The following is an 18878-nucleotide window of genomic DNA, read 5'->3' as shown; positions in this document are numbered from 1 at the left end:
CTGACCTCAGCGTTTAAACCTCTAGTGATGCTGCTGCCCGTAAAGGAGAGTCTTGATGCCGTCGAGTGTAGCAATACCATTAAATGGAGTTGGGAAGCATCGGATGGACTTAAAGAAACTTAGAATTAATGCAAGAATATACAAATGTGATCAGTCAGACCACAGCTCTGCCTAGCCTGGCATCCTCTTCCCCATAGCCGTCCATAGAAGATGCTTTGAAAGAATACAAACGCCATTTGATGCTTGACTCTGTGGATGTCTCCTGCAGTGAGGAGTTCCACGGCTCCTTTACCTGTGATGTGAACAAAAGGTACTTTTGGGGGGGGGGGGGCGTTTTGAACCTGCCGCCTCCTCGGTTTGTTTGGTAACCAGTGTATCTGGGCTCCAAGGGATCGCACTTTGTTTTTCAGGAACTTTAATGGGTGAGAGGAAGCTGACTCAGCTGCTGATGAATCACTCCTGCTCCAGATTACGCGTCTCTCTGCTTGCTGGTGCCCCTCGAGCACAGGGAACGATTAAGCCTGGATGAGACAAGCTCCTGTCACATCACGGGCTGTCAGTCTGAGCCCAGACCTGGGACCAGCTGGGACTCAAATCCCACCTCCAGCCCCTGTTTTCCATCCATCCTTCCCAAACTCCTTATTTCCATGCGAGATCGAAGTCTTTCCCATGCCAAAAAGCCCTCCCCCCCCCCCCGATAACTTCCATTTCCTCCAAGGTCCTCTCAACCCCTAATTTTATTTGGAAAACACTATTAATTTCACACTAAAAATAGAAACACCCTCTTGTTTGCCCCTTGTTTCATTGGATTCAGCTGATTTATTTACCAGTTTGCCCCATTATACAGGTGGGAACTTCTCTCCTGCCTTGATAACACCCAGCTGGTACCCAGGGCCGACGTATTTGGGTTTTTCTTGGCACAGTGAGACGGGAGGAGATGTGAGGTGACTGCAGACGTGAGTGTACCTTCCTCCTCAGTTGCTTGTTCTGCTCTTCGGTTGTGATTTCTGTTTGCAGACACTGGCCTGGCTTAAAGTAAGCAATGGAAAACTCTGCTCCCAGAGAAACATTCCTCTCATTTTTCCCCTGTGCTTCTGCCTTTTCCCTTCCCTCTCCCCCTCCCACAAAAAAAGTCTGCAGTTTAAACACCAAAAATAAGGCATGCCTGGTCGTGGGCTGGATAAAAATAGCAGCCCTTGGTATTTGCTTTAGCAGCAGCAATAGGCTTTCCGGCTTTGGAGGAGAACGGGGAGGCGGGATGGGGTGGGATGGTGGCCCTCGTGGGGTGGAGGATAAACTCCGAGCTGCTGGGTTTTGGGGCTGGCAGGCTCTCGTGGCAGCTGCTTCATCCCCTCCTCTCCCTTGGCTGGTGCCTGCCGGGATCTGTCCCCTCTGGGAAGGGGGAAGCCCTGGGGATGGGTTGGGCTCAGGTGTCCCAGTCCCACCTGGATCCCCACCATAAATGCCTGGGGCTCAGTCCCACAGGGGTAATGATGGGGGAAACGCTGCTGATGGGGGAAATGCCCCAAAACTGGTGAGTTTTTTTGGGGTGCCTCTTCCCCACCCATCACCTGGGAGGCTTTGGGTGCAGCTGGGTTTGCTGAGGTGGGTCCAGGTCTGCTGGAGCATCCCTCCCTGGTGCTGAGGGGAAAGAAAGGGCCGGGGCGGGGAGCAAGGTGGGCTCCGCCCGTGCATCCTCAAGTCCCGCTTGGCGCTTGCGTTGAGCAGAGTTGGGGTACGGGGACCTGAGTGTGTTTTGGGGGGGGGAAGGGAGAGCGTGTGCCTCCGCACCCGGTGCGGGGAGAGCAAGCAAGAGACGGCGGCTCGAGGTGTGTTTCGGTGCGTGTCGTGGGGTTTGGGAGGAAAGCGGTAGGGCTTTGTGTTGGTTTGGAGCTGACGATTGTTTTGTGTGTGCGAGCCTTCAGGAACTCCTTCCTGAGGAAATCCTACGGGCAGCGCTGGCGGTGGGTGAGGGGGAGAGGAGAAGTGCCGGGAGGTGGGGGAAGCACTGGGGATGGGCAAGTCCCGGCAGTGTGACGTGGTGCCTTCCCGTTTAGGAACGGCTCAAGAATTAATTATGTGAAGGCTAGGGGATGAAAACCTGTCAGTGAATGGGGGTGTTCCTTCCCTCGGCATGGAAAAGGGGCCACCGGCAGCGTCTTGTTGTCACCTCCCAAGGGTGAGATTTGTGGGAGTTGTGGACCAAAGGCAGAGGAGCGAGTGATGCTCGGGCACGGCCCCAGTGCCCCGAGGACCAGCGTGTGCCCCCAGCAGTGGGAAGTGGCATCTCATGCCTCCTCCCGGAGCAGCTGCTCCTGGGGGTTTCCCATGCCGGCTGGGTATTGGATCTGATCTGCCAAGGTTGCTTTTTAGGTGAAAACCCAGTTGTGCTGGCTGTCCCCTCCAGCGTGGTCCTTCCTTTGGCTCAGCCCCATGATGCTGAGGAGCAGTTGGCATCCATAGCTCGGTGCCAGCTTCCCGAGGCAGGCAGCGAGATCTGATCCCATTTCTTTAATGATAAGCAATTGCCAAATTATTTTATTTTTTAATGTTTTCACTATCCCTTCCCTTCCATAATCCGCTGCTCCTGGAGATCTCTGGTGAGCTGATGTCCCTCAGCTCAGGGCCACGTGAGGATTTTTAGCTCCTGCCACCAAAAGCGGTTGGCCAAGGTGGGCTGTCGTGCCGGGATGTTTTGTGCTGCCCTTGGGGCTTAGTCCCTGCCTGGGGATGGGGCCCGTTTGACCCTTGCTCTTCATGGTTCAAAGTCTTCCTCCTCCTCATCTTGTTTTCTAATGGGGGCTCAGCAAGGAGGATGCAGCTGGGCGCTGTGGCTCGGTGGGGGCTCACCCACCCCTGGGGAGAGAACCGAGAACGAAATGCAAATCGTGGTGGGTGAAAGAGGAAAAACACGCCGAAAGCCTTTCTCCTGGGGGTGTTTTGCCTCTTTCTGCCCCCCACGAGGGAGAGCAGGTTCCTTTATTTGGAGGGGCAAAGTCCCCCTTGGGCTGGCTGGGGGGAGAGGTGGCCTTAGGTCACGGGTGAGGAACCGATACGAGACGGCAAACGGGCAGATGCTGGCTGCTTTCGGCATGACTCGAGTGCAGGAGGGGATGTGGGACCGGGAGGAGGGCCAGAGCCTGTCCCCAGGAGCAGGGGAGTGCCAGCTGGCAGTGATGCTCCTCCAGCCCTGTCCCCTCTGCTGCTCCCCTCCCAGCTGCCCCGTTTCCAACGTTTTGTCCCAAAATCCTTAGAGGAAGGGTTTCCCACTTCATCCCCCCCTCCTCTCGCTTTTTGGGAGGATTTTTTTTCTTGTAAACATTCGCAGAGTTACTTCCTTCGAACCCCTCTTCTGTTGTGATGTCACCGAACGCGGGGGACAAGGGGCCGTTGTGACGAACAGAAGCGGCTTGTGTTCCCACCGGCATCCCGCTCCGCCGTTCGGCAGCCGCGCCGGGCTCCGGTGCCTGCGGAGGAGTAACGCCGGGGAGATAACCTGGGCGGGAGCGAGAGGATTAACCGCGCTGCTGGGAATAAGCGTGTTTATACATCGTCTGGCATACGCTATGGGGGGACCTCACATCTCCAGCATCCCCACCGACGGCAGACAGCAATCCAAAATACGGGGAGGGGGAGAAGTGCTGCTATGAGCAAGTCCCTAATCACAGCTAGCGCTCTGCTTCAATACTTCTGCCTCAAATATAATGCATATATATTGGGGGTTTTTTTGATGGGGAAAATTGCTGAAACGGGTTGGAAGCAGAAAAATCGCTGCGTGTTGAGGCCATGGCTGTAGCGCAGGGAAAGGGAGAATAAGCCTGTGGGCTGCTATTCACGGCACCCCTCATCCCAGGGAGAGGGGACAAATCAATGAAATTTAAAAGCTCTGCATTTAGATTTGATTAAAAATTATTTTTTTTTCTTTTACACTCTACATAATTAAGCTTTAGAGCCTGCAACCACAGGAGTTGAAAATATAAAAATGGGAACAAGGGTTTTAAAGGGACGATGAGCACATCCAGGCTTACGAGGACGAATTAAAACCCAAGAATGTTAAAGAGGGTGCTATAAAAATCACATCCCACAAGGCGTAAAGCAGCTGTGAATTCATGGGACGAGGATGCTCCTTCATCGACCCGCTCCAGCCTTGCTCCTGCAGGCGTTGCACCTCCTCCTCCCGCTGTGCTGCCTGCTCCTGGGCGAGCATTTCCCTTGCGGTTCTTTTTTGGGCTGAGGTTGCAGGGTGTGTTGCTGAGAATGCGTTGTTCGAGCTCCAGGTTTGGGACGGTCGCCCAATGCCCTTGCTGAGGACCTTTGTACGCCCTCCTGATGTTTGCTGGTGGAACAAAGTTCCCGAGCTTCGCTCATGCAAGAAGAGGACTTTGGTAAGAAGGCTGTGATGAAATATCTCTGTACAAAGTGCAGATGGGGGGTGCTGGTGATGGGATGCTCTGCGGTGGCTGGAAGGGCCTGAAGAGGAGAGCGGCTGCCCGCAGCGCGGCCGTGCTGCCTGCAGGTTCTGCCTGCACAAAGCCTGGGCACCCCGGGGAGGTGCGCTCCTTGGAGAGGCTGGAAATGTGAGATGCCACCATGTGTGATCCTGCAGGACCGTGTCTGTGGTATACAGATGGCTTTGAGCTGTACAAGGACAGAGGGACCTGCGCGATGAGAGTGGTGGGCACCTGCAATGGGTCATGGGACAGAAGCTCCCCAGGGGTTGGTGTGGTGGGGCAAAACACCTCCCTGGACTTAAGTCAAAGCTTGGAGCATTTAGGAAAGGGCTTGTGCCAGCTGTCACCCCCTTCTCATCCCATCCGAAGCATGGAGCCGGGCCACGGCTCTGATTTTGGGAGGTGGGTTACAGTCCAGAGGGATGCAGTGGCTCCATGTGCTCCTGTCTTCTCTGGGTACCAACCTCCAAGCGGTGCGTGCCCACCTTGTGCATCTGGTTATTGCAACGGAGAGTCTGTGTTTCCTTCAGCTTTTTTGGGGGGCTCTGCAGGGATTTTGGGGTCCTGGGGGGTCCCACCTGGCCCCAGATGTGCTGAACAAGGGATACAGTGGTGACCACTGCCCTTCTCTAAGGAACCATAAATGAAACTCACCACATTGGGTCAACTGCTTGGCCAAGCATGGCGAGACTGAGATGACAAACACTGGCGCAGGCCACCCTTCCTCCCCATCCCAAACCCATCTCCATCCCTCGGCTCCTCCGCGGACAGGGCAGAGCCCCTGGGCTTGTTGGAAGTGTCTTCCATGGCATTGGCTCCCATCAGACGTGAAAATGGTCGTTCAATACAGACAGCTGAGTCTGCCAGGCTCCAGGCTTGGCTCTTTGCTGTGCCGGTGGCTGTGGACGAGGCGGGGGATCCCCGTGCTCACAACTTCCTTTTTTTTATTTTTTCTTTTTTTTTTTTTTTTCTCTCAAATCGGAGCAAGAAAGAGAAGTTGAGAAGCTACAGCAAAGAAAATTCCCCTATTTTGTCTCTCTGAAATTAAATTTAGAAAATATTGAAGTGGTCTGGCAGAAGATCTTCTTTCAGGCTTTCTCATCCTGCCTGGCTACGTGTCAAACACGAAAACTTAAGACGCGGAGGTCTAAATAAAGTTTGCATGTGAAACGAGAGGAGACTTTCAAAATCCTCTGAAATTCATACTTGTCCCAGAGATTTTTGCTAAATCACTGTTTGTTTGTTTGTTTTTGTTTTCCAGTGGGAGCATGTTCTGCTGGAAATAGCCGCGCAGTTTGGTTTTTGCCGGCGTTTCCATTGTGCTGGGAACATTTTGCTTTCTAAATCGGGAGAACAGCTTTAACCGAAGACTTCGGGGTAGTTTCGCTCTGCTTCCGAGCATTTACACCGCGGCTTTGCTTTCTCTGGCTACAAACTGCAGAGCCGAGGGCCTCTCTAGCTCATGGGAGCAGCTAAATTTATTAACAAAACATCTTACGCTGGGCTGAGGCCAAAACGCAGCTCCCTGCCTTACTGGGGTTAAAGGACCAGCCGTGCCGATCCGACTTTGTGGTCACTTTATTATTATTTATTTTAACAGGGTCAGTCGGGCAGGGGGGAGCCTTGGGAGCTTCTGGTCCGACCTGCTTCCCAAAGCTGTCCTGGAGTCAGACCAGGTTGCTTAGGGCTTTCTCCAGCCTGGTCTTGAACATCTCCAAGGATGGAGATGGCACCACCTCTTTGGGCAGCTTGCACCAACGCTGGGCTGCCCCCAACATTTCCTCCCTCTGTATATATAGATATATATACATACATTTTTTTCTTTTTTTATCCCATTGGATGTGCTTCGTCTCTCAGCTGCTCTGTTCCTCCCGGTTCACGTTTCTTGGTGTGCTTCGCAAAGAGGGAGCGTGTCCTCTTCCAGCTGCTGCCGGGCTTGCTGTGGTGGGTGTCTTGGCTGTACGACACCTTGCCGCTCAGCTGCAAATCACCGAGCGAAAAACCGAGCCTCTGCAGTGAAAAACCAAGCCTCTGTGACCAACTGCTTCAGATGCAGAAGTATCTGAGCTCCAGTGGGGCAGGGCATGCCCTTGCAGGAGGGTGAGAGCGTGCGAATCCCTGCTAACGAGCCCCCCCCCGCCATGCCCCTTCTCCCGTGGGGTAACCGAGGATTAGGGACAGAGGGTGCGCGTCCCCGCTTGGCATGAGGTCAGGGCTGTGATGCTGCTGGGCTTGGAGGCACCGGGACCCCGCTCCCACCCCACTCCCGGACAGGCACACGGCTCACTCCTTCGGTATCTTTTATTAATGTATAGAAAATGCATTAAAAAAAGGAACTATACATAGCCTAAGAGCGGTCAGGACTAAAAATACTAGTTAACAATGGTTAACAAGCGTCGATCCCATTCTCTGAGCTACGTTTTCATTAAAGGGCGGGGAGGGTTGTTTTAATATATTATTTATTTATATTATTTATTTTATTTATGCATTTATTTGCTTTTATCTTTCCCCTCATTTGGTTGCATTGGTTTGTGTTTGAGTTCATCAGATCTTCCTTCTTATTTATGTTTTTTAATTTTTTTTTTTTAAGTAATAAACAGAATTTCAGGGTAACACCTGTACACAGGGGGCTGCTTGTTTGTTTGTTTAGGTCTTTGTGTCACCATCCTTCTGAGAAACCACTGCCACCTGGAGAGCTGTGGGCTGGGTACCGAGGTGGGTCTGGGCATCAGCATCTCCCCAGCCCTTACCCCAAACCTCTCCCCCGGAAGGGGCAAGGAGCTGCCACCACCATCTGGGTACCATCAGGTTTAAGGAGGGGGGGAAGGTGACCCTGGAGGGTACTGGTGGTCCCCAAGGGGCTCGGTTGGGTTTGATGGCCATCCTAGGGTGCTTGGTTGGCAGAAACAGGGATGGACTTCTCGCTTGGCCCTGGGACAGAGCCCTTTGTTAGAGGGTGTAAGCATGATTTAAGATTGTTTTTTGGGGGGGCAGTGAGGGCTCTTTGACATTGTCTGGTAAGGTCAAAGCTTGTGGGCATTGCTGAGGAGCACGGGGCAGGGGGTCCGTGGTCACCCCAGGGTGCGACGGTGGGGACGTACCTGGAGGGTGGCTCTGGGTCTGGATGAAGGGCATGTGCTGCCGTGGAGGTGACGCACCAGGTGGGTATTTTGGCTCCTGCTGTATTTTGGCACGTCAGTCTAAGCCTGTTGCGGGCACAGGGCCACCCTAGCAAGGGGACACCACTGCTCTTGTCCTCACCTGCCGCAACACTGGGGATGAAAGTGGCGTGAGCTGTGCTTTCCACATGCCAATGCTTCACCTGGGGTAAGCATCACTTTGGGAAGGGGGTAAGAGGTTGGGGCAAGAGGGCAAGTAGGCTGGTACTATGCTTTGAGATACTCATGGTAAAGTAATGCAAAGATAAGGAGTTAGAAGCAAAGGCTTCTTCCCAGCCTTTGTGTGGCTCTGAGACTCTTCCAGCATCCTTCTTCCAAAACCCAGCTACTTTGGGGAAGGCCTGGCCTCTTTCTTTCCCCAAATTACTCATTTATAAATGCTGTCTTAAGGATCTCTTTACTAAAGCAGCTTTTCCTTTCAGGCCTTTTTTTTCTTTCTTTTTTTTTTTTTTCCCTTTGGTTACGTTTTAGTGCAGTGTGTGGTGGAAAGGTGGACTTGGAGGTCTGGCAGGAATGGAAACAGAGGAAAAACAAAATTGGGTGAGAGATGAGAGAGTCCCTTGGTGTTTCCTTCCAGGTTAGAAAAAGAGGTGACTTTGACAGGCTGTGGGGGTCCTGGGCGTGCATGGAGCTCTGCTGGGTGAAAGACCTGACGTGCTTCTCCTTGCTTGATGTTATGGGAGTTGGCATCTTGCAGTGCATAGTGTGGTTTAGGTAACAGCTTCAGGTTTGTTTTGGGTTCTGGGGTGATCCTGACCCATGTGAGCTGGATGGCAGACGAGCCACCAGAGCCCAGTGATGGTTCATGTGCTGGAGCCAAGGTCTCTTGAGATGAGCGCTGCGTGGGATCCAGGCTGGGTTTCTGGGAATTTCAGGCCTGTTGCCAAGACTTCCTTCAGTCTCAGTGCTACGCTGATGGGGGACAGGGCCAAACTTGGTCTGGTTGGAGAATGAATTCAGAAAAAGGGCTTACCCAACCAGTGATGGAGGGTAAAGAGAGACTGTACTTAATCGCCTGGTTGTTCTGTAGCATCAACATTAAGCACAAATTTGCTTGAAACTGCTGGCAGGAGCTTTGTCCAAAAAAAATTCATCAGGCAATGGTGAAAAAGAAATTTCTGGAAAATTGTATCTCATAGATGGACAATATGAACAAGGGACAGTGGCTGAATGACCGGGTTGTCGTTGCTGATTGTTTGCCTAGACTTGAGTTAGGTTTTGACCAGGAGAACAAAACCACCATGTGTAGATGTCTTTCCTTTAAAAGATTTTTAGCAACTGCATTTCATCAAGGTAATGGAAAGGTACGATGTTTGAGATCAAGGACCAGCATTGGTATATAGCAGCACTGGAAGGTTGGATATTATCTCCAAGGGCATCCTGCAGACTTGATGATGGTTGAATTAACCGGACCTTTCATCATTACAGGATTTATAAAAGGGATGACAGACATAAGCAAGGAAGGGAGAGACGCACATCAGGAAATCTATTTAGAGAATAATCAGCCTTTTTGAAGATCTTCTTTTGAAGCTCCTGGAAAAGCTTGGCATGTTTTGATTTTCTGTTTGACTTGTACTTTTGAAAAGAGAAGTTTCTCGCCTTCCACTTGATTGCGAATGATGAGCTCCCGTGTTTCCACTGACGTCTCTTCCTTTCACCTGGGTAGATAAGCAAACAGCACCATCCGAGACAGGCGATGAATGCCATCCACTGCCAATCTCTGCTCCTACTTCTAACACTGCACTATAGTGCTTTTGTTAGGACGCTTCTTGCCTCTAAACTCTTGGTGATGTTGGGAAAAATATTACTCTGCTGGCCTACTAGGAGGCTTCTTAAGTTTTAATCAGTTTTGTCTGCTGCTTGGCTTTTGGGACCTAAAACAGGACAGGTTGCTCAGGAGGCATGAGATGCTGCCATCTGAGACACTGGCCATGTCTTGCAAGGGATCCCATCATCTGCAGCCTCTCTGACCTGTTCCTCAGCTGGTGGACTTGTTGCCTGATTTGATGCTGATGGGAAGTAAGAAGAGATCCCTCATTTGCATATGAGATGTTGCTGAGCTACAGCATCCTTCCTCCAGGTCAGACTACAGCTTGTAAGCTGACCACTTGAAGGGCTGGACCCCGTATCTAATCCTGCCCTTGGGGTTAGCTATGATTTTGTGTGCCAGTACGTGATACGGACAATGAGGCTGCGGTTCCCACTTAATGCCCTTCTTCAGTTCTGCAGCCGTGGTGAGTAACGTCAGAAAATCCAGGAGCATGACCATGAAAGAGACACTGGCCTGAATTATAAGCTACTGCAAAGATGCCTTTATGTTGCCATCTGGAAGATGTTTCTTGAGACAAAGCAGCTTCAGTGTGATAAAATCAAAAAGCAGTGTTTAGCATTTGTAATGCTCCCTTGGCTGCGAATCCAGTGTTGAGCTGCATTGTCCTTGGATGTGGGGACGAGTCCCTTCTCCGTGACCAGGCCAGTGACAATACCCAGCATTGATCAGAGCCCTTGGCAGGGGAGTGACTCCAGCGTAGTGGTCATTTGTGCTACATAGAGGTGGTGGCGATGACAACAGAGAGCAGTCAAAGCTATCTGAAGGGTCCATTGTCCTTAAGATGGGAGAAGTTAAGGATGGGAAGAGTGAACTCATCTATTCTTCCAAGAGTCTTGAAGTGCTCCAAAATCTGAATGGGCTAAGCTTTCCTTCCAGGAGGGGAAACAGTTGGTTACCTGTTAGAGAGATGGTGGTACCAAGGCACTGAGATTTGAGTCCCTCTTGTGATGGCAGCAAAGAGGGATGGTATAGGAGAAGGAAGGGAACGGGTGTTTCTCAGCTTGCACTTGTCTTCCCTTGGCTGCATCATTATCCTTCCCATGTGCGTGGAGGTCCCTGAACAAGAGCACCTGGGCTGTGCTGGCTGCTGTCTGGGCTGTGGTTGTGTGATGGCTCTTTTGGTTGTTGCTCCTTCTCTGAGATGCTTTGGTTTGGGTCCAGTGATCTCTGTGAGAGACAGCATGGTGGCATATAGAAATAGCAGAGGAACTGGGCCGTAGACTTCAAGACCACAAGCAGTGATTTTTCTCCCAAGTCCTCTAATTTGACTCCTTTCTTCTCCATCAAGCTCAGCACAACCCAGGCAGATGTCATGCACCTGGAGTGGGGTGAATTCAGCTTGGAGGAGTGGGTGATACAGGTTGGGGTCAGTGGAGCAGCTCTTCTTCCCCTGTACCAGAGGATGACTTTGGCTGTGGTGGGGCCAAGATGTGAGCTGAGGGTTTTCTAGAGTTCACCTACACATGCACACGATATTCACGAAGCGTTCCTGGTGTGATCTGTGAAAACTGGGGACAGGATGAGCCTTGTGTTTGCTCATCCTCCCTTCGTCTCCATGTGTACAGTGACTGCATGTAGGGGAGGGATGATCAGGCTGTGTGCCCTTGGCCACGAGGACAGACGGGTCTCTGCCTGCTGAAAGAGTTGGTGTCTACAGGATGGCATGAAGCTTGGCACCTCCTTCCCAGGAGGGGACAGGGAGGCAGGGAAAGGGCAGGTATCCCTGGCCATGACTGGGGTGGAAATGGCCGCACCAAGGTCCCTGTGGGAATGTTTCTGCCACAAGCCCCGTGACAAATGTTTCTAATGGGGTTTGCTGGGGATTTCTAAGTCTTTTAAAAAAATATCAAAAATCTGTCTGTCTCTTTCTCTCTCTTTCTTCTCGTGTTAAGGGCCAGAGTATTGGGGTAGGGAGACTGGAAATTTGGTATTTCTCTGGGACAGATGCAAAGCAATGAGGTCTTTCCTTTCCCACAGCCTTTGCTTGTGCCGTGGTTCCCTCCAGCACTCGTGAGGGGCAGGTTGCTATCTCAGACGAGTAGTAATTATTTTTTTTTCCCTTTTCATATTATAAAATACAAACAAATGACAGAAAAGGTCAGGTGGTGGGAGGTGGGAGGGGGGTTCAGCTGGCTCAGAGCTGTAGGGACCGTCGCTTCCTCCCAGAGATGTTACGGTGGTTGTAAGGTCGCATCTTCATTTCCACGAAGGGGATGGAGAACTCGTGGCCTTTCCAATGGTACCAGTTAATCCCCTGGCAGGAGGGAGAGAAAGGCACAGGGTAAAGACAGACCCTAACACACAACTAGAGTGGGAGAGGAAGGAAGCAAAGTTGACCACCACAAAGAAGTCAGAAGGAAGAACTTGCTACAGCAGGAGCAAGAAACTCTTCTGCTACTCTTGATTGTTTTTTCCCCGCTGCTCAAAGGCTCCTGATAAAATTTTATGTATGTATTTTTTTAAAATGTAACTTAACAAGGTGCCACAATAAATAACCACGTACAAGGCACAACACACCAGCCCAAATGGCTTGAAGGGTCGTGCTGCTAGAAGAAATGCCGAAGGCTTTCAGCCCAGCTCTGCTCTTACCTGACTGTGCCGGGACTCTCCGTACTTGCCGTTGAGGTTGGTGCGGTGGCAGTTCTTATACCACCAGGCCCCTTTGTAGGACATGGCGCAGTTGGTCACAGCGACGTCGTTGTCCCTGTCCTTGGTGGAGAAGGGGCGGCCCTGGTGATAGGTGAGGGAGTCCCCTGTGGAAAGAGGTGCTGTTAGGGGTGATGGAGCCTGAGTCATCTGGTCTTTTCACAAGGAAATTATGATATTACGGTATATGTGGTTGTCTGTGGATTGACAGTTCAAGCAGCTGAAAGTCTAGGAATAACGTTAACTGGAATTGCTAACAATTGGTTCATCTGAGGTCCTCTACTGTTGGTTTAGGATAAGTACAGACCGTAGTAAATTTTAGAGGCTGCCTGGGTTTGGCAGATAAAATACTATATGGTTTTGGGTCTGAATTTCAGTGTTTCAGAAATGAATTAAATCCTAGATTTGGGCATCTCATATTTCCTGAAGCCTGGCTCTGCTACATAACTTCAGGATGCTTTCAGCCTCCTTCCCTCCTGTTAGCCAAAGCGAACTTTTTCTCCCAGAGGAGGCCAGGCGTTCGGCTATTGAACCAAGACACTGGGCCTTCTTTTCTCCCTTTGGATAAGGGGAAGAACCTTTTGGAAGGTGTGTGATGTCTTATTCCACCAAAACCATCAACCTCATCTCCCCTCCTTGCTAAGGAACAAGAGAGCTGCTTTTGGGTGAAAGGAGCCAAAATGAAATATGGTCATTATTACAATTGAGTCATGTCCTTACAGGAGACATTTGTAGTGTGTTCCTTGGTGGTCCGTACAAAAATACAAAGTGGACCCATGCTAGTTGTGTGCAGTCCAGCCACCGAGAGACTTGCTAGAAAACCTCTTGGCAATGAACCCTTTGGCGAGTCTTGGCTCTCTTTGCTCAAGGTGGAGCAGAAGCTCCTTGGTTGGATGGCTAGAAGAAGAGCTTGCGTGGGAAAAAAGGAGGGAGTCATGCCTGCAGCTGTTACTGGCATTTTTGGCAATAGGTTGGGTACCTTGAGCCCTGGGACTTAAGGTCAGAGCAAGCGTTGTGTTGCACACAACCAACGTCCCTGTTTCTTCTCTTCCAGTGTCAACTACCTGATACCGTACAGGAAAACTCCTGCATCTTAGATACAGTGTGGGGTTCCTTGCTAAGTACATGGTGGTGAAGTTTTGTCTGGATCATGGAGGCTTGCCCTGGGCATGTCTATCCCAGCTAAAGGGGCTGCGGCTGTAACCCTCTCCCCCTTCTTGGGGAAGAGACCCCATGCCCTCCCTCCATCACCCACTGTTTTCTGGTGGGCAAAGCCTAGTGCTGCTGCATTGACCGAGCAAACAGGTGTGACAGTGTCCTTGCAAAACCAGACTGAGTTTAGCCTCTGCGTGAGGAAACGTTACAGAGGATTTCAGATTTTTCCATTGCTGTGGGAGGGCAATAAATACACCCTCCAGCATGGCATCAATAGCAAGGTGTGGTTATTGCCAAGGGAGATGACACCTCTGACGATTGACCTGTTATTTGAACAGCAATGCCTCTGATATTAATATCTAATCCCCAATGGAAAATTCCCTGTGTCCTTAGTTGGATTTATCAGCCTGGTTTACATGATGGACTGCAGGAAGAGAGAAAGAGCTATAGGTTTGTGTCTTGCTGCTCCAGAGAAGTAAGCTTTGATGTTGGGATTTCCTTTACAGTTTCAGACCCACCGGTCCCAAGATCTCCCTGTGACTTGCTGGCAACAAGGTTGTACCTGAAGTGCCGTTGTAGTCCCCGATTCGCAGCTTGTACAGGCTCCGGGAGTCACCAATGGAGAACTTGTCATAGTAGGCGTACGCTGCTTCCTGGCCATCCCTCATGTCTATTCGCAACTCATAGCGCCCTTGGGACGTGATCTTGTGGATGTTGTCCAAGCCTGGTAAGACAAGCAGCGAGACATCCGGTGAGACCCGGTGCCTGGATCCGCTCTGTGAGCAAACAAAAAAGGCTCTAGGCAAATAAAACGGCTGTGGGAAATGAGAGCGAGGAGAGGAACCAAAGAGCAACAGCACTTCTGGTTAAGTCTTTGTCTCTCCTGGCACTGGTGGGGTCTGAGCTCTCTGTGTCCGTTCAAGCATTACCTCCCCGTGGCTATGAGAGGTGGGTTCAAGGCGCAGGTTCAGCTTTCTCCATGCTGCTGGAGCTGAGGGCGTTCAGCTGTGGAGCCCTGGTGCTTCTCATGTTGCTGTTAAGCTTTTGTACAAGCCAGAGCGTGTTTACGCTGCGGGGCTGGCCTTGGCTCATGTTCAGGTTTTGGGGGAGCACGCTCCATTTCAGAGCCATGCTGGGTCTCCCACCGACCCCCTTCCTACTTTCTTTGGGCAACTGGCTTGCTGGCCAAGGCCAGGTGAGGTCCGCGAGCCATTGATACCACCAATGCAACCTGTAGTCATCCAAAGGAGGATGATGGGTTTTGGTCTATGAAGACCCCCAGCGTATCCCCTGCTCTCCTAGGAGGAGCAACTTAGGGAGCTGTTGGCCTTCACGATGTGCTTTTATGTAGTGTGCCCATGAGTGACTTTCTAACGTGCAGGGCAGGGAATGAACAACGGGAGGAGAACTGTCCAAGGGAGAGCGTAGAAGAGTGGGGTGAAAGGTGAGGAGCCAACAGCTGGCACAGGTGAGCAGCACAGTGTACGGGGAGCTTGAGTTTGACATATCAATGAAAGACAACCGGTTAGGGTCTTACCCAGCCAAAACTCATCCTCCAGGTTTCCGAAGCCAACCCGGTAATCTGCCCATTTCCGGAAGAAATCGGTCAGTCCATTCTGCCGCCTCTGGAAGACCTGAGGTGGGGGAAGACCAGGGAGGAAATCAGTGTGAAGGAGAAGAGGGACGGCCTTGCCGGGCTTTGGGGCTCACAAATAAAGACAATACTTTGTCTTTCCATCGTGCCTTTCAGGGAAAAAAATTGCAATGCCCATCCACTTAGTGTTAATTGCAGCTGTGCGATTAATTCCTGTGCAGATGGAGAAACTGAAGAGATGTGAGATGTCTAAGGCCAATCAATGTTATAATAGGAAGGAATCGGCCTTCAAGCTTTCCGCTCTACCCCATGCGTGGTGCCTCTGGTTTTCTAGCATGTGACTCTGCTTTTGGCTGGCTCTTTCTGTGATATCCAAAGGGGATGCTCTGAGGCAGAGTGAGATGGAGGGAAATTTCTTGGCTAAAATAACATCAGTGCTAGAAATCAGCATTTGAGGAAGCCTATTTTTTTTGTTTCGACTATACATCTAGCAGAGCTTTGTGTAATGCATGTAAGTAAGCATTTGACATGAATAAAATCAAAGCACCAGAGCATTATTTACTTAAGCTGTCAGTCTATCTACGTCAAGACAAGCAGTGTTTGTGCAATTCAAAAGCCAAACAGGCATTTGCCTCTCAAATGCTCCCGTGCGGACTCAGTTGGGGTGACGCCTGACACCCTCCTACTGCAGGCAGTGTGAATCATTCCCCATGAAAGCTATCGGCCATTAATTTCATTTCTAGAACAATAAATCAGCTTCGCTCTCGGCTTTTGCTCTCCAGAAGCACTGCAAACATGTCAAATAAATCAAAGGGCATTTCTCCAAGTGTAACTATTATTACTGGAGCGTGGGCCATTCCCTATGGCGTGGGAAATGAAGCGTGCGATATTAAGCCTGCTGTCGTTCCCGCGCAGCGTGGTGCTTGGCTTTGCTGGTAGGATGAAGCTTGGTTACTTTGCAATGGGGACAACATGTAGGACAACCACATGGCTACTCACAATCCAGCCTCCTCCGTCGGTGGTCATGTCGCAGTAGACCTGGACCCGCTGGCTGAGGTCCCCGTTGATGGAGATGGTGTAGACGCCGCTCAGTGTGTCTCCGTTCATCAGGTGCTGGGCGCAGTCCTGTGGGTTAGCAAAGACACGGCCACCTGCAAAATTAAAACAAAAAAAAAGGCAAAATTTAAGCAAAGCAACACCCTTTCCACATGTTGTGAGCCCCACTGGTTGTGATCCAGGAAAGGTCTAACTTGGCTTCTGCGTCCTGAGTTTTTCTGCGAGGTGGTGGGACTTTACGTCTGCCAACAACATCAGAGGATTTAATGGAAAAAAATGTGTGCGTATATTAACTAATCTCCCATACGTCCTATATTGGAAAGGTGCATGGTAACATCACTATGAATGATGAGGGATGTTGCTTCTTGGACCATCTTTCTGCACTATGTCTGAAACCCTGGGGTTTAAGCTGTCACCAGCGTATTTAGACAGCTGTGAAAATACCAAAACCTGTTCTCCTCTCAGGATTGCCAGCTCCAAACCAGTTTTATGACTTTACTGATTCCAGGGGGTTTCCCCTGATCTATGCCCTTGGAAGTGATGGTGGAGCTATGCCGGGCTGATTGTCACTTGCAAACTGAGCAGGAATTAGGCTGTGAGAGAGCTAGAGATGGGCAGCCTGGCTGTGCTGCAGGTATCCTCTAATGAAGAAATGTTTCATTTGGGGGTCAGAGTTTAAGAGAGTCTTAACTATGAGACCCCAGCAGTATTGGGATGTCAACTCTGGGTTCAATTTTTTCCCATTTAGTGCAAAAGAGGGGGAATACATCTTTTTCTTCGCTGTCAGTGCATATGGATGATGGAGTAAATGAGCGCAGAGCTGGCAACATGGATGTGGCTTTCGAGGGTGTCTCGGTTACGCGTTGAGAAGGTGTGAACGACGTGCCGTGTGCGTCCGTCACAACTGCGTGATACCTCGTAGGACCAGGGTACAGACCCTTGTCTGTTATTTCCCACTGGGGTGTATTCCACCCACCCTTGCGACCTGAAGACTCGGAGGTCGTCGCTTTGTCCAAGTGTTGAAGATCCTCTATTTTTTCCCGTCTCTGTAGTCTGCAGTGCGAGGTCTGGTGAGACAGTGTTTGCATTTTATAGTATCTGACAATTAAAACTGCTTCAAAGACAACCACTTCAGGCTCCCCTGAGCTGTGCAGAGATTACTTGTTTCTTAATTTATATTCATATCTTTAAGAGCCAAGGAGACCTTGAAAGACATTTCAAACCACTATAAATTATAAATACTGTATCTGTTTCTTCCTTTTGTCCCATCTGTATACAATTCCCCAAGAACCTTATGCAAACATGAAACAAAGAGACTGAGCTATTAATATGTCAGAGGGAATAGAAGAACCACGGGATGTGTACTGTGAGCAGAAGGAAGCAAAACAATTTAAATTAAGCCTGGTTTGTTGTTTTGTTTTGTTTTTTTCTTTTCTTTTCTCTTTTTTGTCTCTGTAAAGACAAGCCCTTGTTCTCTGCGAAGTGCCCCGATACGCTGCCAGAGTGAATTGAATCCCAGACCCCAATTCTTCGCTGAGGTACGCTGCCCATGGATTGCATCGCCTCGGTGTTTGTTCCTGGGTGCTTCTGTCTCATCGATACGTGGGGTAAGTGGGGAAAAACTGGTTTCTTGCTGATGCCTATCTTCAACTTAAAAGCAAATTAAACCTGGGTTCGGATGCCACATCAGCTGGCAACCGTGTCTCTAACGCTGCCGAGGTCTAACATTGGTGTTTAATGGAAAAGGTGCTCTCCTTGCCTGATGTGAGTGGGTTTCTGCTGCTTTATCCCAGCGGAGAAGCCAGCCCTGTGCAGTTTCATGCCTGACACCCCAACAGCATCAAAGATTACACGCGTTTTTCCAGCACCTGTCTGAATTGCTTTATGTGCCCGCGTAAGAGGCAAGAATAACAGGAAAGCCTGATCTGTAGATGCATTAGAGAAGAGGTTTTTTGTTGACGTAAATAGTTTCTATTATCTCTTAAAAGCAGGCGAAGAGACCTTTGCATGTAACCGAGATGGGGAAGTGTATCCAGAGCAGATTCAAAGAAAACTCTCCTAATCAAACTGGCAGCGCAGATGGGAGGAATTTCAGTGGGCATCATCTTCAGGCTTCTCGGTGCTTTTGAAGCCCAGGAGAAACGTAATTGGATTCAGCCCTGAACAAAATGCACTCTGTCTGTTAAGTGCCCTGGCCTAGCAAGGCTTTTCAAGAGGGTAAGGGACGATATGCTTTGCGTGGTTTCTAATGTGAACACTTGCAAAGGGTGGGGACAATGGTAACATTTTTGTGCAAACTTCATTCTTGCAAGCACAAGCACTCCATCTGTGAGGGTTGCAGTGGCTGTGGATGTCCACCATTTGATTTGGAAAGGAAATTCCTGTGGCCTTAGGGGATTGCAACTTCTCTAGAATTAAGAGGGGAAAGGAATAATGCAATTAGATAAAACTGGTGAGACCACAGTCCTGTGGGCACCCTGGCTCTGCTGTCTGTGACTCCACTGATGGTGGTGGAGATGCACCTGCTTGATATTTCCAAGGATGCCCCATCCCTGGAAACATTCAAGGTCAGGTTGGATGGGGCTCTGAGCAACCTGATCTAGTTGAAGATGTCCCTGCTCATTGCAGGGGTGTTGGACTGGATGACCTTTAAAGGCCCGTTCCAACCCAAACCATTCTATATTTGTGAGAGATTGGACCATGTCTGCAGCATGGAGAGACCAGCTGAGTCTCTCCCCACTCACTCCGAGATCACACCTGTTGATATGTGTTACTGACTTTTGTGGTTGTTTTCCTCTATTTATGCATTTGAGGAAAGGCAAGGTCAAGGCAAAGGGCCTCGCAGATGGTTCCCAATCTGAAGCTCAAATCCTTTTGCCCTGGGCTGGATCTCATGTTTGTGTTGTAGGTCATTCAGCCGTTAACTTTTTGTAGCAGAGCAGCACTGTGGGTCATGGCAATGAACG

At 50.2% G+C, this 18878-nt stretch overlaps 1 protein-coding gene and 1 long non-coding RNA gene across 3 annotated transcripts in view; one reads left to right on the top strand and one right to left on the bottom strand.

Annotated features, from left to right (window-relative positions):
* Window positions 1–1229: 1229 nt before the first annotated feature.
* On the top strand, window positions 1230–18263 carry LOC142602810 (uncharacterized). Its single transcript, XR_012836639.1, has 3 exons — window positions 1230–1534; window positions 17373–17519; window positions 17901–18263. It is a non-coding gene; the product is annotated as an uncharacterized LOC142602810 (long non-coding RNA).
* The window catches only part of TNR (tenascin R), a 33290-nt gene continuing 21155 nt past the window's right edge, over window positions 6744–18878 (bottom strand). For both annotated transcript variants that reach the window (XM_075760460.1, XM_075760461.1), the window contains 5 exons: window positions 15856–16007; window positions 14800–14896; window positions 13825–13986; window positions 12051–12214; window positions 6744–11715 (listed from right to left, as the gene is read on the bottom strand). In XM_075760460.1, coding sequence (XP_075616575.1) covers window positions 11596–11715; window positions 12051–12214; window positions 13825–13986; window positions 14800–14896; window positions 15856–16007 — 695 coding nt within the window. In that variant the 3' untranslated portion in view covers window positions 6744–11595. The remainder of the gene's footprint in view (window positions 11716–12050; window positions 12215–13824; window positions 13987–14799; window positions 14897–15855; window positions 16008–18878) is intronic.

The sequence above is a fragment of the Balearica regulorum genome, chromosome 8 (genome assembly GCF_011004875.1).
Source record: "Balearica regulorum gibbericeps isolate bBalReg1 chromosome 8, bBalReg1.pri, whole genome shotgun sequence".
NCBI lineage: Eukaryota > Metazoa > Chordata > Aves > Gruiformes > Gruidae > Balearica > Balearica regulorum.
This window is presented reverse-complemented; position numbering and strand designations above follow the sequence as displayed.